This window comes from Crocuta crocuta, unplaced genomic scaffold (genome assembly GCF_008692635.1).
Source record: "Crocuta crocuta isolate KB4526 unplaced genomic scaffold, BGI_CrCroc_1.0 scaffold279, whole genome shotgun sequence".
Classification (NCBI taxonomy): domain Eukaryota; kingdom Metazoa; phylum Chordata; class Mammalia; order Carnivora; family Hyaenidae; genus Crocuta; species Crocuta crocuta.
In genome coordinates, this window is record NW_027551570.1 from 2,598,307 (window position 1) to 2,622,143 (window position 23,837).

Consider the following 23,837-nt stretch of genomic DNA (forward strand, 5'->3'; position numbering starts at 1 on the left):
ATTTCTGTGCCTCTTTCTCCGGAGTAATATCAGCACATGTACGTCAACTGAATGAATGAATCAGGATTGTTGACTGACATCTGCACTCCTTCTTTCCCTGTCTTTTGTCTCCCTGCACACCAGCCCGCCCCCCCCCCCAACAAGAAGCCTTACAAGGATCCTTCCATTTCCCTAAACGATGATGAGTGGCAGGAAGGATTGTTGATTGAGATGGAATACTGGAATTCTACCAAAAGGAGACACATACACACACACCCAGGACTGTACATTCAAAAGTCTTTATTGGGCTTGGCTTTGTTCATGGAGGGGTTCACTAATTAGTAATAGATCCTGACACAAGGATCTCAGAGCTGAGTGGGAAGGGGAGGACTGAGCTGGCAGGGACTGCTGCCCTTTCATCTTAGAGTTTGCTGGTAATTATTTTGGATAGCCTATGCTTGTTCATTATTCTCTCTTTATTAACTACAGGTGTGTCTTCTTTATAATTTGTCATTTCTTGCCTTCATTATGTTGACAGATTCCTTTTTATGGGCAATGAACTAAAGAAGGCAAGGGAGAGAGAAGAGCCTGGGTTGGGTTTGGGGGTACCCTTATATTAATCTACCATCACTCAAGTGTAGTGCTTCATATAGGTCTCCCTCAGTTCCAACATTCATACATCTTTCTAAAGTTGTTTTATCCTTTGACAAAATGCAAATACAGGATCTCTCATCAATAAGTTGGCTAAATATAACCAATGTTTTTACAGTGTACAGCCAACACAGCTTTTCCTCTGAGTAATGTTGTTTTTGTGCATTAATCTGCATTTATCATAAGAAAACATGGTCACCCTTTCATGAATAGCAGAAATTTGAATCTCCTGACACACCATTTACCTGGACTGGTAAAAGGCTGGGCATCTAGGCTGGGCAGAGGAACAATTACAAACGATATTTTAATAACTTGGAGATGGCATAGACTCAAATAAAATTTTTCTCTGGCATGGGTAGAGTTCTATCACATGGAAAATATTCAGAGAATGGGAAGGCAAAAAAGGGCCAATGCCAAACATTACAAGTTAAAAGGAAATATCACCCCTTAACAGAAGGCTAAATAGCTTACCTCCTAGTGGAGGAGAAACTCTGGGCTCTGGCCTGATGCGTTCAGAGCCAAAGTCAAAAGTCTGGCTTTCCTCACTGCTGTTTCCATCTTCAATTCCATCAACAATCCTGTTTAAAATAGAGGAAATTTGTTACTTGTGGATTTATGTTTATGGGTTCCAGTATTTCTAGAAGACTTAAAAATATTGTATTGGTTTCTAAATTCTACAGACTCTAAAGTTGTACTATCCAATATGGTAGCCATTAGACTTATGTGGCTATTGAGCACCTGAAATGTGGCTCATGCAAGTTGAAATGTGCTGTAAGCATAAAATGCACATTGGATTTTGAAGATTTGAGTAAAAAAATGCAAATGGTTTTATTAGTAAATTTTTAATATTATTTACATTTGAAATTATATTATTTGGGGCATATCGAGTCAAATAAAATATATTATTAAAATTAATTTCACTTGTGTATGTGGGTTTTTTCTTTGCTTTTAAAAAATGTGACTATTAGGGGCGCCTGGGTGGCTTAGTCGGTTGAGCGTCCGACTTTCGCTTGGGTCATGATCTCGCGGTTCGTGGGTTCGAGCCCCTCATCGGGCTCTGTGCTGACTGCCAGCTCAGAGCCTGGAGCCTGTTTCAGATTCTGTGTCTCCCTCTCTCTCTGACCCTCCCCTGCTCGCACTGTCTCTCTCTCTCTCCTAGAAATAAATAAAAATATTTATAAAAAAAAAATTAAAAAAAAAATGTGACTATTAGAAAATTTAAAATTACCTGTGTGCCTCACAATTTTAGCTCACATATTTCTATTGGACAGAAATGCTGTAGAATTTGGAATCTTTTTTATTCTTAGATTCAACACCTTAAGCTGATGAAGTCCTCTTATCTGATTCGTATTAAATCATACTAAATCACCACTCCATCCAGAATTAAAATCTTTGAACCTAACGATTATAGCATTGCATTAAATAACTTTGATGAAACCTTTACTCTGAACCTGGACAAAACTCTGAAGTAAGAGTTAAGAATTACCTATTAGGACTTTGGCTAGTCTTCTCTCCTTGTTAAATACTATCTAATGCACTCATTATTTAAAAAAATATAAGTTTGCTGAAAAAAATATAAAAGTGACAAAAATTAGAAAATAAAAATCACCTGTAGTTACCTATTGTTAGCATTTTGATATATGTCCTCAAAATCTTTTTCTATATATAAAAGAAAAAATGTTCTTCTTATAAGTGCAGAATAAACCTTTCTTTTTCAGCTCTGATATATTTCCCCCTACTTAAAATTTATTGTCTTTCTTCCTATTAAAAATTTAGAAAGGAGGAGAGTAGGGCATTGTTTTCAAATTACCATCCTCAACTGAATTCCTGAACCTCTAATTCTACCTACTTTTCACTAAGTCTGTTTTGCTTATTTAAAAAAAAATTCTCTCAATGGATAAATTGTACTCTTCATAAGAATAGCTAAAAATATTTAGAAATATTACTTGCTTTACAAGCAGAAAAATAGAATTTGAATACAGATTTCCAAACTTAATCTCTGAGATTTTGGACAAAATAGTATAGATAACATGAACTACTTTACAGGACTCCTGAGAAGACTAAATGCAATAGCAAATGTAATACTACCTAGCAGAGGAGATAGAACATAGGAAGCATTCAATATTTTTTTTTCTTGCTTCTACTTATTATCAGCTATGATGTGATTTTTTACTATTGCTGTTATGCTCGATAGACTACTTCTTTCACATTTTCTGGGTCAGGATTTTTCACCCTCTCAATCATCTTTAGTTAATCCTAAAGCTAATTTTAAAAATTCAAAATAGAGCCATGCCATGTTAACTATGGAAGAGGCCAGAAAAAAAACTAAGCTTCGGTTATCCACGAGGACAAAGAAAATAGTATTGAAAATGAACATCAACATTTAGGTAGAGCAAAATGGATGAAAGGAGTGAAGAAGGCCTTCTGAACATTTAATGGACCCTTCTGAGAATATAACTAAAACTATTCTCATACTGTACACACTTCCGCGTAGAGGCAAAATTTACACACAAAATTCCGGAAAGTGGAAGAATCCAGGCTAGGAACCTGTGTGGTTGAAAGGCCCAGAAGGCTGAATAATTTACTGGTTAGGTACTAGTTTGAATAAAAGGTAGCCATTTTTACTTAGGAAAACATTATATGATGTGACTCTTACCTTGGACTGAGGTCTGGGGGTCCAGAACTATTCAAAGCTGAAAGTTGCAATTTCAAGTTTCTCTCTTTCCTTTTACCATGGTTAGGGGGGTCAGTTTCCTGTTTGTTTTTTGGGGAGTTTGAACTGGAGACTCTGATAGGTGAGTGAAACGGCACTGTTCCCGAGGCCAGCTGCTTCAAGCTTAAGCCCAGATAACTTTTACTGCTTCCACCCTTCTTGCTGCGTGAGGAGGAGGATCCCCTTGTGTAGATAGGAGAGAGGGAGGCTGTCTCTTCTTCCTCCCCTTCCTCCTCCTCTTCCTCATCTTCCACAATGGACGGGAGTCTTTTGTTGATGCTGCCATTTCCCTTGGGCTCTGACTAAATCAGTGGATAACATAGATTAGTACAGATTGCCAAGGCTGCTTGAGAGGAATATCATTCATGCTGGTGGTCCCATCTATACAAAGTCAAATCTTTTAGAAACTTACTTCTCATTACAACTTAAGATTTTTCAGATTTTGCTATTATTTATTCAGGTGTTCAGTGTCTCCCCATTTCTGATATTCCCCAGGTTTACCCTCTCTGCTATTCTGGTGTTAGTCGGCTAATGCATCTCTTGGTCTTTTTAAACTGTTTTGGTGAAAAGCTGTGTGAAGGGTGAATTTTACCAGCTTTGCATCTAGTTTTAATCCGCCTGTCATCTGTAATAGTATATGGTGGCATGCTGTTAGGAGTAAGGACATTTTCAACTTTACTGGGAGGTCTTGGGCCTTGTTATTTTAAAGTTACAGGGTTTTCAGTGGAATTTACATAGGGGTCAACCAGAAAAGTATATCTTTGAGAATAAAAATCTTCCTATTTTGGATCACATAGATGGAGTAAGATCCGCAGCATCTGCAGCTACTCTGCTTCCTGCTCTCTTTATTCTCAGAGGTCAGCTGGCAGGAAATAGTCTGCTCCTCTTGAGAACCTTGGGAAAGGAAGGAGAAGTCTTGCTAAACCCCATCTTAGACTCTAGTTCCATCTATGTTGTTGGAAATGGCACAATTTCTTTCTTTTATATATATATATATACATGCCACATCTTCTTTATCCATTCATCAGTAGGGGGACATCTGGGCTCTTTCCATAATTTGGCTATTGTTGATAATGCTGCTATAAACATTGGGGTGCATGTGCCCCTTTGAATCTGTATTTTTGTATCCTTTAGATAAATATTTAGTTGTGCAATTGTTGGATCATAGGGTAGTTCTATTTTGAGGATGGAACTAGAATGTATTATGCTGAGTGAAATAAGTCAGTCAGAGAAAGACAAATGACAAATACCATATGATTTCACCTATATGTGGAATTTAAGAAACAAAACAGATGAACAGAGGAGAAGGGAAGGAAAAACAAAATAAGATAAAAACAGAGAGGAGGCAAACCACAAGAGACTCTTAACTATAGAGAACAAAATGAGGGTTGCTAGAGGGGAGGTGGTGGGGGGGCGATGGGCTAAATGGGTGATGGGCATTAAGGAGGGCACTTAGGATGAGCACTGGGTGTTATATGTAAGTGATGAATCACTAAATTCTACTCCTGAAGCCTATACCACACTCTATGTTAATCAACTTGAATTTAAATAAAATTTTGGAAGAAATAAAACCCATCTTAGACTCTTGACTGTAGTCATTCAACCTTTTAGACTAAGAAGAAGCAAGGGAAGAAGCAAAGGATGGATAATGACAATGGAGATAATGAAGGTAGGGCAGGGTAGTGAGTACAGCAAAGGCTAAGCTAGTGGCCCTCAATGGAGTCACTAGAAGAGTGGGCACTTCTTGCTCTGTCCCAGACATGGCTTCCCTTTCCAAAGGGTCAATTCATTTTTGTGTGTGTGTGTGCATTTTCTTTTGAGGATGCAATTACTTCCACCTGCTCATCAATAATTTCTAATAGAAATACGATAACAAGCTGAAAAGATCTAAGTGTGCTATTTAAATCTCATGAGCTGTCACGGTTATTACTTCATATTAATAAATAGTTGGTATCTATTGATTTTCCTGTAACCGTTATAATGATAGAAACAACAACAAAAAATGAACTTGAACATGTGGTGACTTTAACAAGCAATAGGCCATACAGTTTAAAACTGGCCAAGCTAAGCAAAATAGCTTACTCATGAAACTTTCTTATATTTTAATCTTAATTGCTCAAAATTTCTTGAGGAAATGGCATTATTAGACTCATTTCTCCAACTAGGTATGATTATTTTAATTAGTGGTAAAGCCATTAGTTCTTTATTGGCATTACCATGGTTTTGCTTTCATTTGTTTTTGGTTTTCACAGCATTTTAAAATTCTGTGCTTTTAACTAAAGCTGGACCCACACGGAACGGCAGGGGAACATTTGTTTAGTAGCTCTGTAGAATAGAAAAATTAGCTCGCCCAGTTAAAGACACAACAGGGCCAACTTGCCAAAGAAATGAAGAACAGTGAGTGAATTCTTTAATTGAACTTCTGTTTACATTTCCATTGGCAATTTAATCATTTTGTTCAAGGAGGCTCCACTGGTCCCGATATAATGCTCTAATAATCTACAGTGTTTGTACTTCTACAAGTTTATTTGGATTTCATACTTCCATTTTATCATGGAGACTTGGCACTATGGGCAAGTTGCTTAAATACTGAAAATACTGATGCTTGTGATCAAGGCAGCCAACATTACTTACACGAAGAATTAATTATTCCTCCTACCATTATAACAGACAGGACCCAAGTTTATTAGATTATTAAACACCTGGCCCCACATGCAGCCTCCATGCAGGAGTGTCGGTTCCTTTCCTCAGGCCATCCATACAGAAAAGCTTGCTTCCCTTGTGCAGTGGGTTTCACCCATGTATACACTGCCATAAATTTCAAGCACAGATTTCTTCTTTCTCTTCTGACCCACCCCTCCATTTCCTCCGGACAAATGCTTCCATGAGGGCAATGAGGTTTTATTTTCTCATAGTCAAAGGAATCTCTAATTTAGCTCATGACATTCTATTGGGATAGCCATTTCCAACTCACAGTTGACTAGATTCAATCAAACCTGCCATGACTACTGGGGAAGCAGAATAAAGTCTAATGGTTGAATGCATGAACTTTTGGTCACACAGTCCTAGAAGTATGGAGACTTCTACCTGCAACGGTGGTCAAGTAACATCATTTTAATAATTTAAATTCTTGCTTTCCTTGTCTGTAAATTGGGAATGGTATGAGGAAATAGATATTATACAATGGAAGTTAAAACACTTAGCAATGTGCCCTGAGAGCACTTAAAATAGATGCTTGCCCTGATGATGATGATGATGATGAAGATGATGATGATGATGATGATGATGATGATGAAAATGGAAACGTTTGCCTCAGGGCAGGTGCTACAGAGTGCTGGTTACCTCTTTTTATATAATTTACCCTTCTTTGCTACTTAATGGAATTCTTAGCAATGTACCTTGCACAAAGATCGCCTTTCTCAGCTTCCTTTGACACTTGATTTGGCCATGAGGTTAAGTTCTGAGGTGCTGCTGGACAGGTTCTTATAGGAAGTCTTCTTATAGGAAGACTTCTAGAAAGAGGGAAGCCTCTATCCTACTTGTTAGTGTTTGTTTGTTTTTAGTTTCTAGTCTGGAATATTGATACAATAGATAGATCCCCAGCAGCCCTCTTAGAGAATGAGGAGATCTTAAAAAAGAAGGCCATGTGTTGAAGATAATGAAGCTGAAAGAAAAAAGCTCAGGGCCCTGTTGACACAGTTATAACACCCACCTCTGGTCTTGTTCATGAGAGAGAAATAAATATCTCTTTTCTTGAAGCTGTTATGCTGGTGATTTTGATTCTACAAATGAACTTAAGCCTAAATTATACAGAAGAATTTTTTTGAAAATTAAAGATGTGTTCTTAGAAGGAATGTTCTAAGGGATGAAGGAGTGAGGAATTCAAATAGGAAAATCCAAAAGAAGGCAGAATTTCTCTTCATAGGAAAGAGAATATAGGAATGGTCTGCAGACAGGGGGTAAAGTAATGAGGCAAGGCTGCCTGTTGAGAAGAGTTGAAACATAACAGCCATTTTGCCAACTCCTGAGGAGGGATTTTGTACAGATGAGAAAGAAGACAACTAGAGCCAGAGAGAAAATCAGTTGAATGCTCTAAGATGTTTTAAGGGCTTTTAAGAAGTTTCTCAGTAGTATTAAAAGTAAACTCTGTCCATGCCTCAGCTACCTTCAGTAAGTTATCAATGTCTTTGATGTGTGATATGTGATTGGATTTGTGTTTCTCTGTATGAACATATTTCTGTGTGTACACACGTGTATGAAAGGTATTGGGTTCTGCTTTGAGGAGAGTACAGAGCAAAAAAGGAGCTGTTTCTAGATTCCTGTCACAGTATGATTGGTAGTAAAAGTCTAGCTAATAAATCTGATAAATTGCTGTTTCTTGGGAAAATTTTCTGTGAAATTGGAGGATTCTAAAAAATTGGTATCATCTTAAGAGCTCAAGTGAAACCCCCTCCAGAATATCTGAGCCTTTTTTTCAATGTTATGGATAATCATGTTGTACCATCAATCAGAAGCTTATAAGAAAACATCTGACTATTAAGTTTAAATACAATAAATGTACTTTCAAGATCAATACCTTGGGACCTTGCTACTTTTGGCAAAGTCGTTCTGGTGATGACTACTTTTCAACAACAAAGAACCCTTACATAGATGAGTTTCAATACTTCTCTGTTCCAAACTCCAGAGAGTCAGTCAATATGTTTCAATGGGAAGTGTTTTAGGGAAAGTAGAAAATAAATACATAAAATCCGGAAGTGGAAGGCAGATTTATAGGAAGTCCTACAGATTTTAGATAAAGATTCTGCTCTTTGGCAAAAGCCATACCTGTGAGACCGTAGATTTGTTCGATAGTCTTGATATCACCTGAAAGAACAGACAAACAAATAGAAGTTGTAACCATCATTTAAATCTTCCCATGTGGTTTGGGGCTGGGTAAAATGTAGGAAGCAGGGGAGAAACAATGTGGGGGGATTAATCCACCTGGGTAGGCCAGGGAAGGAAAAATACCTCCTAAGAGATGCAGAAAATGCCTCCCTCATCCCAGCCTGTAGGAGCTCTACTGACCAGCATATGAACTATGAAAAGGAAGAAGCAAATTGAAAGTCACACCAAGGAAATAATGATCGAAATCGTGGCAATATTGGGTATATTTTCCATTTTGATGCCTTATTTGTTCCCCTTTTGTTTTCCATCTCTCCTGGCTTTCTATTGTATTGTTGCTTTTTCTATGATTTTTCTCTCTGGCTCTGTGAAAACGGAAACCCATGAAGTCTTTTCTTATTTATTCTCATTTCTTTGCACTTAACCCACTTATCCACCTCCCTTTCTTATCTGAATACAGGGGTGATGTCTCCTTTCTGTTTGCCTCACCGTCATGCTCCCTGTGGACTAGGATTAAGTCCACTGCAGATCCTGATCTCCTATTCAATCGAATTTAAGACTCCCCTGATTATAAAAAGAAAAAAAAAAAGCTGCTGCCAAACGAATTGTCGCATGCCATCCATCATAAGACAAATCTCAATTTCAGAGATGCTAAAATGTGAAAAACAAATATGTATTGTAGAATCGCTTAAGCTGGGTTTCAGAATACATCTTACATGAAATCAAACTACAGTACTGTGGAGAAGTCCATCACAAAACACAGCTTTCCATGAAGGACAAAGAAACTCTGGAACTTAGGATATATCCTAGAAACATGCTTCAGGTCTCATCCACATTGTTTTCTGCTCAAATACACTTCTTTCATTTTAAAGTGGTAATAGATGCTATAAATTAGCATAATTTTATTCACACACAAAAAAACCTTTTACACTCAAAAATGATCTGCCTAGTAAGTGAGACATATTTAGTAATTCTGTCAATTCTCACTGTGGTTTTTTTCCCCCTCTAGATGATTAGGGAAATAGATGTGTTATTATTTATACAAATGCCGACATCATTATTCCTGTGCAAATATATGTTTCATCAATGTTTAATTTTATCAAAGAAGTCAACCCATTCTACATCTGCTTAGTTGTCTAAATATGCATTAATTAGAAGCATTGTAGACATAAGTTTTGTAATAATTCCCTGAATGGTGGCAAATAAAACAGCTGAATAATTAAAAATGTGAAAAACAAAGTTACAGTGCTGTTGCTACGGTGGTAGACAGTTGCAGTCTGGATGAGAGAGAAAATGGCTCAGTGGGACTCAGGAAGCCTGAACAGCGCCAGGTCAGAGGTGCCGCCTGAGGTGTAGGAAAAAGGAACTGGCCCTAGCGTCTTCTGATTTGGGAGTGGTTCCTAGTTCTCTGGTTTGCTAGTGGCGTGAGTTCTGTCAAGTTGCTGAGTCCCAAGTTTGTTTTTCTATGTCAGTGCTTCTCAGACTTCTATGTGCTCACAAACCACCTGGGGGTTTCACTATAAAATGCAGGTTCAGGTTCAGGAGGTCTGGAGTGAGGCCCAAGACTGTATTTCTAAGGAGCTCCCAGATAACACTGATGCTACTGGCCCATGGGGACCCATTGAGTGGCACGATCTCATAACAGACATTACCGCTATTGTCATCCTATCACCTACTAATTCATTAAGTGTTCGCTCTGTGACAAACACACTGACACATGCTCACAGCTACCATGTCCATTAAGTTTTACCGTAATCCTACGAGGTAAGAAGTACACATTACATAGCCAGCACTGCCGTGATAGGCTCTCTGAATAAGTTATTCATTTGCACACAGCATTTGAAAAGACTTCTATGATATATTAATTCTGTCGACTAACCTTTCACGCTGATCCGGATTCTGCCAATTGTGGAGAATATTAGTTGCATGGAAAGCCAGGGTTTTAAAGCTAGAAGTCACCCTAAAGAGTGGCTGCTACAGTAGAATGCTTGAGCAGCATTCCTAAATAAATCAGATGCCAGAGCACCAACTCCAGAGAGTCTCTTCAAGTTGGTGGTAGGTTGGGCCAGGTCTTCAGCTCAGGGTCTAAAGCACTGAGTTAGTCCAGCTCCCTACCTAGACATGAGGAAGTGGCTGTCCGGGAAGATGACATGATTTGCCCAATTCACGCATCAGGTTAGCGCTCTGGCAGAACCCTACCCGACTCGAGGTGCCCTGACTCTTAGCGTACCTAACACAAAGATCCGAAGTTGTCTCAGGTGCCTCCCCAGCAGTTAACGCTGTTACTTGAGCTGAAGGACTAAATGCCTCACATATGGTGGAACTGAATCTAGCATAAGGTTTGATGACTGCCACAAAGCAGGCCCCAAATCTCCTGATACTAAGTTACCCAAGCACCTCGTTAGCCTTTTCTGAGTTACCGATCTGTCAGGAAAGAAGATGAAATCTAGGCATTCTATCCCAAGGGGGAAAAATGCACAGATACAACCTTTGAATAAATAATGTTTATCGATCTCATTTTCTTGTTCCGGTAACTGGAAGACTCAAAGGTTTTGAAGGTTTTGAAGAAGACAGTCTTCTCCAATTTGAGTCCCTCCAATATGAACTTTTTATACCTTTTAGACAGGAGAACTGCTGGTAATCTCTAATGGGGATGATTAAAAAATAAAAAGACCAAAGGAATAGAGGTTGGGATAGTAAAATGTTGTAAATCAGAAGGAGAACATGGAGTGGAGGTCTTGCCATGAAGTCAAGGCTGACGGTCATCCCACCCAGACCCTAGGATTGTACCTGCACTTTGCCAACAGAAGAAGCCAAGTGTGGGCAAGAAGGGCTGAGGACAGGTGGTGGCACAGCAGGAGCATGAATGGAAGTAAGGCTTTATAACCTTGCAGACTAGGAAAGCGACACGTGCTCAGGGAGGTGGAGTTGGCTTCAAAAGTTTCTTCATAGCTTCTCTTCTTTTATTCCCCTGTCCTAACCACTTAACTTACTCTATCACTCTGTAAGTCCAGTGGGAACTAAGAGAGAAGACTCTTAACATCAAAAAACCACTGCTTGGGTACAAAATCAACGTACAGAAATCAGTTGCATTTTTATACACCAACAATGAAGCAACANAAGAAAATAGTCTCTTATTACTCGGACAATCTGTTATGAAAAAGCAAAACAAATTTGCAATCTTCTTTTAAAAAAGTGTAAGGCAGGCTTCAAAATTATACTATTGAGCGTGAATTGCAAATGGAAATCAAACAAACTAAAATTAATGGTGATTTTGGATGTGAAAAACGCTGCTGTGTTCTTTAATGTTGTCTATTTTACTGAATGAAGATATTCTGTAAGAGTTTTCATAGGCTCATACCTGACCTTGGCCATCCAACTTTATCTTTTCCTTACGTTCCTAAATTCCTCAGTAGTAAATCTTCCTGCTGTTAGGATTTTCATTTAGCTCAGATGGAAGCTCTTTGATTTCTTTCATCTATTTCTACTGACTGATTAAAGTGTCTCTGACTTCTGACACACGGTACCATGATAAGTTTGGGGGCCAGCCTTTCACTGGAGGCTAATGCCCCACCCACAGAAGTTGTGTTTTTTTCAGTAGTGGCGAGGAATTATCAATAAGCTTTTCTTACTCTCAAGACCTTTTCCAGAGACTGAACCACTAGTATGAGGTAGGAAGGAATCAAATGTGAATGGAACCCACTACAGAGGCCTGGAATCCTAAAGTAACCCAGTGGACCAGTGGCCCAACGAAGGCATTCTCATGGTTTACTTGGTTTGCAGGTCAGAATTATAAGCCCCCATGTGAGTCTGAAAATGTCCTCTCAACTCGGGAATCTTCTAAGAAAAGTGCTCTGGTAGGACTGTTATCTACAGCTGACTGACCAACTGGGAAATGAGATGTGAATTACAAGGCTCTTCTTTCTGAGTGATTCATGATAGTCTCTGCTTTGTTAATAATGCTGCATTGATTAAGTCACAAAGCAGATTGAAGGAACACGTGTCCTCATTCAGAAAAAAGAATCATCACACAGTTTATCTTGTTCTCTGGACAGCAACATTACCAGTACTGGTGGCTGTTTGTGATAAATAGAGCATGAATGAAGGATGATCACACATAACTCAGTAACTCACAGAGTTAAAATGACCATTCTTACAAAACCAAAAATAATTGTCATATGATATGAGCAAATAGCAAATCAATAGGTCTCCTTTTTACTTCTGATCTGCTTCTTTCTCTTGTAGACTCAAGTGGAGGTACCAAAAAGTAGTGAATGCCACCAATGGCAGGTGGAAGACAGAAAGAGGAACTGGAAAGCTCTGGAGAAAATATGGGCCTTAAATAAGGGGGCATTCATTTTCAACTAAAAAAGTCTGAGAGTTCACTACCAACTAATCTAAAGAAGAAAATTTTGAAGCTGGTCTGAAACCCTAAGTGGGTAATACAGTAGCTAATATGTTTCCTTTGCTTGTTGTATAACTTAGAAACAGAAATGGGGTTTTAATGGAAAAACTGGTGATTTTGAACTTTTCCAATTTCATCCTGAGCCTTGAGGTCAAGACAAACTATTAAGACTTAAAGGAGACTTCTTCTCCCCTAAGTAGGTACTATCACTTCTGATGCAGGAGGCACAAGACAAGTAAACGAGACTTGAATTTAGTGTTTATTGACTGCTAGCACTGGAGAGTTCAATTATTGAGCCTATAGCATAAGAAGCACCAAAAAAACCTCTTCATTGCTGTGTGTTATGACAAAAGGTCTGTGTGTCAGGGGTTATAAGACCCACTTAGGAGCTAGCAGAGCATAGTGGTTAAGAGCTGGGATTTTCCTAGTCTTTTCACTCATTAGCTATGTAACCTTGGGAAGCATATTAATTGGGGGGTAAAGTAGGTAAGGCTAAAGTAACAAATAATTTGCTAAATTTCAATGGCTTAACCCAAAAGAATTTTATTTTTCATTCTCCCTCTTAAAAACATGATAATATTTAAAGTTGTTTTGAGAATTAAATGAGATATACAAATGTAAACTAAACAAGTTTTGAAGACCCAGTTGGCTACATCTGACATTGCGTCACATGAAGAGAAATGTATAGCAACCAAAAATACAGATGACCCTTGAATAGCACTGGCCGTTGTTCAAGGGTCAGTGGACCCCCTCAGTGCAAATCGTATATAACTTTTGACTTGCCCAAAGCTTAACTACTAATAGCCTACTATTGACCAGAAGCCTTATAAATATATAAACAGTTGATTAACACATATTGTGTGTGTTATACAGTATTTTATACTGTATTCTTACAAGAAAATAAGCTAGAGAAAAGAAAATGTTACTAACAAAATCATTAGGAAGAGAAAATGCACTTATAGTACTGTATTTACAAAAAAAACTACATATAAGTGGATCTGTGCAGTTTAAACTTGTGTTGTTCAAGGGTCATTTGTAATTTTAAAATAATTCTAATCTTTTTGTATGCTTTCAAGAACCTTAAAGGTGATAAATATATTGATAAAACCACAGTAAGACTTTTAAAAATCACCTTCCCTTTCCATTCCATTAGCAACGCCAAATGTACCTCTCTTTCGGTTCTTTCACTGAAACTCTGGATCGCCTCTGTTCTATTCCCTTCCTGCTTCCTTCTGGCCATAAAGCCCAACATTCCTGCCAGAGATGACCGCTAGGTGGTGCCATGCCTTCCAGCCCTCTCTGGAGGGAGAGCAAGCATTTGGAGGCTGCTGCGCAGTGTGTCTCTTACCACTTGGACTTCATGACACACAAGGAATTCTCATATAAAACTTACGGTGAAAAAAGTCCTTGCATTGTTGCATTTGTTAAGTACTCGGTTCAGTGCCTGGCATAAAGAATAATTAATTCCTCATAACAAATGGTAGTTATATTATTATTGATATATTGATGATGAAGAAAAGTTTCTTTGAATTCAGTTAATGGGAAATAGAGCATTTTTAGCTATGGATATACAAACATTCACGCAGATGGGTTTGTCCAACTGAAACTAATAGATATGTAGATATATAATAAAGAGACCATGAACTTGTTAAACCTGAGTTTTCCGCAAATTGATCTCCTAGCCGAGGGCTGTCATCCGATGCCACAGAACCCTTTTATGTACAACACTAGGTGCAATGCTTTACAGAAAGTAATGACTTGGTATTCTATTGATTTGTCTAAAAAAAAATAAGGCACTTTCAAACTGTCCACAGGTAGGGGTACAGTGAAGACATTGATAATATATGCAAATTAACTCAAGCACAGTTTTAACTTCCTATCTCTAAATTCTAAATTCAAATGTATGAATTACAAGGCTTTGGAACTAAGAGAAAACCCAAAGAGTCTCTTAATACTTATTTAAGAACTTGGAAAATGAAGGATGGTTTTGAGAGAGAGAGAGATTTATAAATATGTGGTTCCTATCATTCTAGAAAGACAAAGTGGGGGGGAAATACACACCATTATGTGAAGAAAACTAGCCATTTCTCCACACTGACATAGAGTTTGAAAGATTCCAGGCTTAAGGAGCTAGCTGTGCACCAACTCTATGATTTGGGAGTTCAGCAGTTAATCAGTGCTAAAAGAATTTGCAGTTGAAACTCATTATACTGAGCTGAGATTCCATGCCCCCAATGACCTGCTTCTGATTAGGGTACAATGGCTCCTGGTTAGCTTGTAAAATCAGCTACTATGTAATTGTAAGGAAACACAATAGCTGCTTTCATAAGATTTTCGGGATACACGCTGAGTACTTTGGTTCCAAACCCGGTCGGCGAAGGAAGATGCTCAATTTGGTATGAGAAGTTTTCACATCATAACTCCCGATGGCACATCTAAAGCGAATGTGAAATGCCTAATTTGCTGCCTAGGAAGCCCACTGTCCATTATACACGGTAACAAAAAAGGTGAACAGCCCTATCTGAGGGCTCCACTGTGCAACCCCTCTGCAATGTGTGAACATTGAATAAAGCATATCCATTTAGAAGGGGCGTAAATTCTTAGAGTGGGACTTTCTAAATTTATGAGCTAAGCCACGTACTTATGGGTTTATACAAAGACATCATTCTTTTAGTTACATACATGAAATCTATACATATAATTTTCTTCAGAACATGGGGTTCCTGGGTGGCTCAGTTGAGTCAGTTGAGCATCTGACTCTTGATTTCAGCTCAGGTCATGATCCTAGTGTCATGGGATTGAGCCCCGTGTCAGGCTCTGCACTGAGCATGGAGCCTGCCTAACTTTCTCTCTCTCTCTAAAATAAGACATTTTTAAAAAAGAATAAACTTTTCTTTCCATGTTTTAAGGTGATTATTTCCATGATTGCAAAATATGCACCAGTGACTTTGCTGGAAGATGATGCTTTCACAATTATTTGCACAAATTTGCACAAACTGGTCCTTCAAGTTTCTAATCTCCTGGATCAGGCTGTGCCTGTTAAGTTGTGTCTTTGGGGATGGAGGGGAACTAGCCTGTTGGATTGTTTAGAGGAATAATTCTGGCCTCAGTTGGCTGGTAAAGGCATATTTACTTTGAGGTAATAAAGACGCTTCCAAAATAAGTCATTTGGAGAATGGGCAGGGCAAGGTGGGGAGGGGAGGGTGGGGAAAAGAAAAACAAGTCATTTGGAGTCCCACAGTGGGAGTCATGTATTTCCTATTTATTTCCATTAGATTTCAGGACGTGCAACTTCTACATGACACTGACTCTAAATCGTTATCTTTAAGCCTCTCCTCCTGTCACTGTTCCCTGTTAACTAATTCAGAAATTCTATTTTTCAAAATGTTTCCTTAGTTTGAGAGACAGAGAATGCAGGTGCACACATGAGCACTAATGGGGGAGAGGCAGGCAGAGAGAGAAGGAGAGAGAGAATTCCAAGAAGGCTCTGTGCTGTCAGTGTGGAGCCCCATGCGGGGCTTGATCTCACGAACCATGAAATCATGACCTGAGCTGAAACCAGGAGTTGAATGTTTAACTGACTGAGCCACCTCGGTGGCCCTCATTCAGAATTTCTAAATAAACATTAACTTTTACTTGGAGAAGTAACATTAAACATTACCTCAGTAACATTACCGCAGAATTATTGGTAAATTGAAGGTCTTCAATTATTATTTATTCGAAAAACTGAAGAAAATTTTAAGGTATGAATACACTCCTATTTACCAATGGGCTTAGAATAAAAAAATAATGGAGGGGAGCCTGGGAGGCTCAGTTGGCTAATCAGCTGACTCTTGATTTCAGCTCAGGTCATGATCTCACGGTAGTGAGGTCAAGTCCTACATCAGGCTCTGTGCTGAGCACGGGGCCTGCTTAAGATTCTCTCTCTCCCTCTCCATCTGCCTCTCCCCACTCACACTTTCTCTTTCAAAAAAATAATAATAATAATGATAAGGTAATACTAGAAGGTCCTATGGCTCAGGCTGGTTATTTGTTCACCATCTGATTAACTGTTCACCAGGACCTGTGCATCCTATTAGACGTACTACCTGATGAGATGTCCCAGAATGCTGGCACTTAGGCTGAACCACGTGACTCATTCCGGCCAATGGAGTGTGAGCAGAAGAGATCTGTGCCATTTCTGGGTCTGGCCCCTTAGCAATAAAATGACAGTCTCTATACTCTCTCTCTTAACTGGTTAGCTGGCTGGCTACAAAATGTGTAGTGAAGGACTCTGAGTTCCAGATGACTCTGACATCTGGAGGTGAGGGAACCACCAAATAGTGGAAGCCTGGATTCCTGAGTCATTGAGTGAGAAGCTGCCACCTGTACACAGATATGAATGAGCTTTACTGCAGAAGTCATTTATTCTACTCATTGTATTAAGTCACTGAGACTTGGGGTTATTTGTTACAGCATTTAGCTTGACTCGACTGACAGTTCCTTAGCGATCATCCAGGTCAGAGATGAGGAACTGGAGGCCCACAGAAAGAGAGAAACTTGGTCCAAGCTTGCATCTTCTGTGTGTATTGAGTCTGATACCTAGCATTCGTTGCTCTTTTTGACAGAATGCTGTTTGGATTTTTTGCTCTTTTCCTCATATATAATGCTAACATCTTGGCCTATCAAGATGAAAGTGTGATTAATAAGAGAAAAAAATATGTATCAACAGTACAACCTGGAATTTAAACATGCTTCGTTAGTCCTAGTCAGACTTGGGACTGTTTACGAATCCTGGCAAAATGCAGTGACACAGATCGGTGACCATATGCTCTGCTTTTAAAGAACTTAATCTTCCGGGTGGAACACATAAGTGGGATTACCACATCACTAAAAGCTTAGCATCTTGCAGATGTTCATCTCAGAATTTTTCCTTAATCATTTTCCTCAATGACACGGGAACCAAATCCCTTAAACCCCAATTCATTTCACAGAACGGGATCTCCACGGATCCCTCCGCCCTCACAGAGTTGTCATGAGTACCACATGCTGGCCTTCCAATTCATAATCTTGAGGCGCTTCCTCTCCCCCCTCACTTGGCATCTCCTTTGCTTCCTATTTCTGACTCCTTGGCTACTGCTTCCTTCAGTCAAAGCCGCCACTCGTTTGGCATCTCGGAATGCTGGGTTTAAATGGTGAGCAAACCGGAGGCCTCCAAATCTGCCTGCCGAGCGCAGTCTGTGCTGCGGCATAAGCAGACTGTCTCCACCATATGTCATCGTCTCTGCTGTCTACACCCTTTTGGGGAACTTCACAGGAAAAGCACTATTAGAGATGTTTATCCTGGGATTTTGTAATTTGTTTTTAATTTTAATTTAATTTCTACCAACTTAGCTCATTTAGAACGGTTTGAATCATACCACCCACTGACTCTATGTTGTATCCGTCGAGCTTGGGTTTGGGATTAAAGGGATAACTGAAGAGATATCGTCCGTGCCCAAAGATGATCTGTGAAAGATCCCAAACAGTGAAATATATACTGTAGTAAAACATTCAGGATTATTCTAACAAGACCCAGGAGATCAAATTCCTGAGTGGAAAAACAAAATAAAATTATGGTCTCAAAAAATTCTAACATATACACAGGTAAAGTATTCAAAGATTGACTGAGAAATGTTAAAAATATTGCTGTTTTCATCTCTATTCTTAATTCTTCTCCATAACTGTGTGTATATGCAGGTAAAGGAAGTACTGAGAATGTTTTATTTCAATTGATAAGAAGGCCTCCAACTTCTCTTGTTTTAATGTTTATTTAGTTTTAGAGAGAGGGAATGAGAGTATATGTGTGTGTGGGGGGGGTGGGGGGGTGGAGGCAGACAGATAGGGAGAGAATCCCAAGTAGGCTCCACACCTCCATCAGCATAGAGTCTCATGTGGGGCTTGAACCTATGAACCAGAAGATCATGACCCTAGCCAAATTAAGGGTTGGACACTTAATCGACTGAGTCACCCAGGCACCCAGCTAAGAAGGTGTCTAACTTCTTACAACAATGAAACAGAGTCTGAAAAGAACTGAAATACTATTTTGTACATCTGAAATGATCATGTACATCTGAGATTTCAGATTTTTTAAAAAATTTATTTCTAGGAGACAGAGAGAGAGAGAGAGAGAGAGAGAGACAGCGTGAGCAGGGGAGGGTCAGAGAGAGAGGGAGACATAGACTCTGAAATAGGTTCCAGGCTCTGAGCTGGCAGTCAGCACAGAGCCAGATGCGGGGCTCGAACCCATGAACCGCAAGATCATGACCTAAGCGAAAGTCGGATGCTCAACCGACTAAGCCACCCAGGCGCCCCCTGAGATTTCAGATTTACTTTCCAACATAGAACAAGGGAAGGATTAAGAATTGTTATATGCACAGAAGACTGAAAAGCATGTACTTGAATGGAAAGACATTCTCCCTGAGCTAGTTGGTGACCACGGGGTTATTTAATAAATAGATGGATTTAGGAGCAAATGACAGCACAAATACTAAGGGAAAGGACAAGTCAGATGGCCAAGCTACAATAGTTGTGCTGTCTTACTCATCCTGTTATTAATGAGAGGTCTTTCCTGAAACATTTAGGCACAGGGGTTTTTTGATGAGACATGACAAGTAATAGCATTAAGTTAAGAAGATTAAAGTGAATGTTATTCTGGAAATTCAGCTTAGCTTCTGCTGTAAGTTAGGATGCCTGAAGGAGACCAACTGCTTTTAGGAGAATTATGTTCTGATTTGTAGCAGAGTGCTTTGGTGGACAAATGTACCAGGCTGGGATGCAGAATACCAGAATTGGACTCCATTTTATACAGTTTGATTCTTTGACTGATTCTGTAATCTCAGGCAGTTGCACTGCTTGGACACTCAGTTCCTTCATTTGTTAAGCAAGGATTCAGGGGTGATGCAAGGATTAAAAATTAAAGGAGGTAATGGAAACGAACTCCCTTGCTCAGGATACATATCTAATAAACATTAACATCCTTTCTTGGTCAGAAACTGTGCTACTAAATATGCAATTGACAAGAGAAATTAAAACCTGATGAGACACATTTTGATATTTTTGCTGAATCTTATTTGAAACACATACTTGGTTGATGGAAGACTTCATCCCAAAGTAAAAGTCTACGTTGTGCAAAAGGGAATATTCTAACATATTTAGGTATACAATTCACTTAAGTTATATACCTAACCAATGACTAGATTTTTAGTTCTGTGAATGAATACATTTTCTTTTCCTCTCCCTTTAAGTCATTTGTAATCAAATGAAAAAACTGAATTTTAATAGATGGTACTTAAGATCCCTTCCAGTTCTAAAATTTTATTATTCTGTGGATATGGAAAAAAATATCTAAGAGTGAATAAATTAAATTCCAATAAGCGTTCATCAAGCACATACTTTGTACCCTGAGTTTTACAAGGAAAATGATTACAAAGATAAATAAAACATAGTCATGGCTCTCAGAGAACTTAAATGTATACAACTGAGTTCTCCACTTATAATTTGGTTGAATTCTTCAATGATTTATTTTGTAAAAACTTTCTTATCAAAGTATAGCATATGGAAAAAGGTGCACAAATAGAAAGTGTACAGTTTGGAGAATTATCATAAAGTTCTGTGGTTCATTTTCTCTTATGTGTAAAGCTTATTTTTCCATGAAACATGTTTCACATGAATGCACCATTAATAAATAGAGCTGGCATTCACTGCTCATAGAATTAAGGGACAGAGGAAAAATATAAACTTTGTTTTGATGGATAAAATTACACTAAGTTTCCTTTGGGTTTAGGATGCAGGTGGTTTGGGACTGAAGTGCCTGACCTCCCTTGCTTACTTGCTGAAGGACTCTGGGCCAGTTTCTACCTCTCTCATCTTTAACTAGTCTTCTTATCTAGCACATGAACTCAATAACTTATCTCCAAGAATATTATGAGAGTAACATAAGGCAACGTTTGTAAAGTGCTTAGCCTACAACTTGGTTCACAGGAGCTATTGTATCATCAGCAGTATCAACATCAACTTCACGTCACATAGCCATGTCATGAGGGTGGACTCCGTGACCTCCGTCTACCGGGGAACTCAGTGCGGACTCTGTACTTCTTACAGATGGCTTAGACAACCGTCCAAAATGCAGTGGGGAATGGAAGACCCTGAGTAATAGTGGGGCAGGGTTGAGGATTCCTGGTGGATACAGCCTACGGCACATATGCAAATCTGACACATTTTATTACAGGTTGAACATCTGCTGCTCCCTGCAAGATGGGAGCAACCAAGGAAGTAGGCAAAGAAAGACTTTTTTTGTCTTGTTTATGGGATAGCAGGTGGCCTTTTTATCCTCTGACTTTCCCAACTCAGCTAACCCCTGCTTCCCCCAAGGAGCTTAAAAATCTGAATGATCACTGTTCAACTTGCAAACACAAGTTAAAATACCCAGATGTCCTCAAACTGTGGCTGAGCTCCTTGCAGGGTATGCCTCATGCTGTTTGATTGGCAAATGGCTACACAAGAGAGAATCCAGAGGAGATGAAACAAGAGCCCATTTAGGGTGCTTTAAAGATTTTTGAGTGTTCTTATTTGTTCATATTTTAATTTACGTTTAAATAAGATTTGACTTCTAAGAAAATGTTGCTGAGATATGATTGTACAACCATTGATGTGATTACCCACAGTTCATACAATCACTGGCGTTGCTTCATTTGTCCAACAACTACCTCTGACCACCCACCATTTTTCTGGATCCTTCTTCTCTCAACTCTTCCGTCCATGGGTTGCCATGGAAACCACCACATTACCTCCGTGTTACTTCACTGTGATCTCCCTCTATCCTTGACCCCCTCACGCAAACACTCCCACACACAATAACTGATGAAACCTGGGTAGGCACTTGACTTGAGCTGAACCACTCATTCTTTTTTAGGAATCTAGCATCAACTAAGAGAGTCCCAGCTTAATCTACTCCCCACTGGAATTGAAGAGCTGCTGCCTGTGACCATTTCCTGTCATTTGGACAAAGAAAGAAAGAGGGCATGATGACTGAAGGAGAAAGAAATGGAGAGGAAAGGAAAAGTAAGAAATGTGAAGAAAATCCTAACGCAATTATAAGAATTTCTGAGATCCAGGTGTGTGTGTGTGTGTGTGTGTGCATGTGTGTATATATATTTTATTTAATCCCATAAGATGCTTGGAATACTTACAGTAAATCTCCTCTGCTTCTAATGCTTTATTCAAATTGAGTTTTTATTGCCTACAACCAATGTCCTTATTCTGAATAGCCCCAAAACTTACCAGGATTACCAGGCTGGCCCTTTTGCCAATGCCCCACACTAGCTCTGTCCTAAAATAAGAATTTAAAAAAGAATCAGTCTGTGGTTTGAGAAGAGGTATGAGTAACCTTTTTTCAGCTTTCATCTCTGTGAGGCAGGGGACTAGGCAGGAGAGGAATAACAAGGTTAGAGAGGAATGTAAACTCCAGTGGAGTCCATTCTACCCTGAGATCTTTCAGGGGAAACAGATGGGAACAAGACTGAATAATAAAGGAGAGAATGAAACAGTGGGCTTGGGTAACCACTTAGAAAAAAACAGGATATTGGGTCTTTTTGCTGCATTCAGAGCAAGCAAAGGGTTCACTAAGTGCCAGAAGTTCAACAGCAATCTCCATTTACTGAAAGCCATGAACATAAACACAATGCTGGGCTCTGGGACCACTACCCAAAACACAATTTTTGGAGACTTTCAGAGAAGAGTTTCAGAACACAAAAAATATACTGGATGCAAGTGAAACTTCCAGGCCATTATTTTCTGAGCTTTTCCTAGCATATCTGACACCACATCTTCAGTGTCACTAAAGTGTATGTATGGTAGGTAACACAATTTGCTACAAGATATTTCTTGTTGGGAGAGTATTTTAAAATATACAACTGACAAAGAAAACATCTGTTGCTCCTGGGATCGTAAGGAAAGCTGACATGATCAAATGACATGTGAACCCTTCATTATGCAGTTTTCTACGAACAATTATCTCAAAAAGGTGCAGAATTAATTATGTTCTCTTATTACACAAGACTGAGCTAGCAGATGCACACCTACACGCAGGCTACTCTCAAAAAGCTAAGTGGCTGGGCTGTCAGATACGATTTTTTCAATTATAACTATTCGGTAAATCATTTTTAAGAAAATTGCTTCCAAGCCGCCCCACCTTATTCCAGTCTGAAATGAGGACTAAATTTAAACCAACTTCCTCCTTTGGAAATAGCCCTCTTTTCAGTACAATCTCGAATTAAATCGTAATATAGTCACATAGGTGGCAAGAGATGTTGGCAAATCACAGGCTTCATTTGAAAGATCTATTCAGGCTTATTTGTATCTAAGGGTGGACGCACAGAGTCAAACCTCCTGGATACAGTGCAGTGTAATTACATGAGGAATGGTCCAGTGGACACATCTCAATAGAACTTGGCAATTAGGTACTTTTTCCGATGTTATTTGTATTTAAGACAGCGTCTATCTTCTGAGAATTTTAAACAAAATAAAGATTCACCTTGGCATATTAAAGACATGGGGTCCAGACCCAGATGGAAATATAAATTCACGTTCAGATACCACTGAAGCTAATGCTAACCAAGGAACCTGAGATATACTTGACCAGTGATTCCACCACACACACGAGAGACCTTTACCTCACAGTTTACCATTAAGTGCAACAGATCCATGTGTTATATTTTGATGAAATATTTTATAAACATAGATGAGCTGCTTTCCTAGACCCTGGAATTTTCCACATGGAAATTCATTTCACTCAAAAAGTTTGTAGTCTCATTCCCCAGGCAATAAATTGGAGCTGAATAACAGTCCAGAGTGATTTAATGGTTAAAAGTATTGATTCTCTACTATCTGGGGGTATTAGTGTTATAACAGTCCACCTATTTCTACAGAAAATGCATGTGTTAGCTTAGATTTGAAGGCAGATCCTTTTCCATTTAAACACAACTTACTATACCAAACCACCTGGAGGATTCCATTACTTATACTGCAAGGGTTTTCTTTTCCCTTTTTATTCGGCTTAAATTTGTCCTATGGCTTTTGAAAGCCTCTTGCTTTGAACTTGGGGGAAGTGAAAAATAGCATCTCCATTTTACCTATTCTTTCCATTTGTTCTTTTAATCTTACCATAGATACTTTCTGAGGCCTTGTAAC

General features: G+C 39.0%; 1 protein-coding gene across 1 annotated transcript in view; it reads right to left on the reverse strand.

Annotated features, from left to right (window-relative positions):
* Positions 1-23,837, reverse strand: part of KCNH8 (potassium voltage-gated channel subfamily H member 8) — a 358,017-nt gene that overhangs the window by 24,396 nt on the left and 309,784 nt on the right. The window contains exons 12-14 of the mRNA XM_077750888.1: positions 8,168-8,206; positions 3,287-3,645; positions 1,102-1,208 (exon numbers count right to left, since the gene is read on the reverse strand). Of these exons, the coding sequence (XP_077607014.1) occupies positions 1,102-1,208; positions 3,287-3,645; positions 8,168-8,206 (505 nt within the window). The remainder of the gene's footprint in view (positions 1-1,101; positions 1,209-3,286; positions 3,646-8,167; positions 8,207-23,837) is intronic.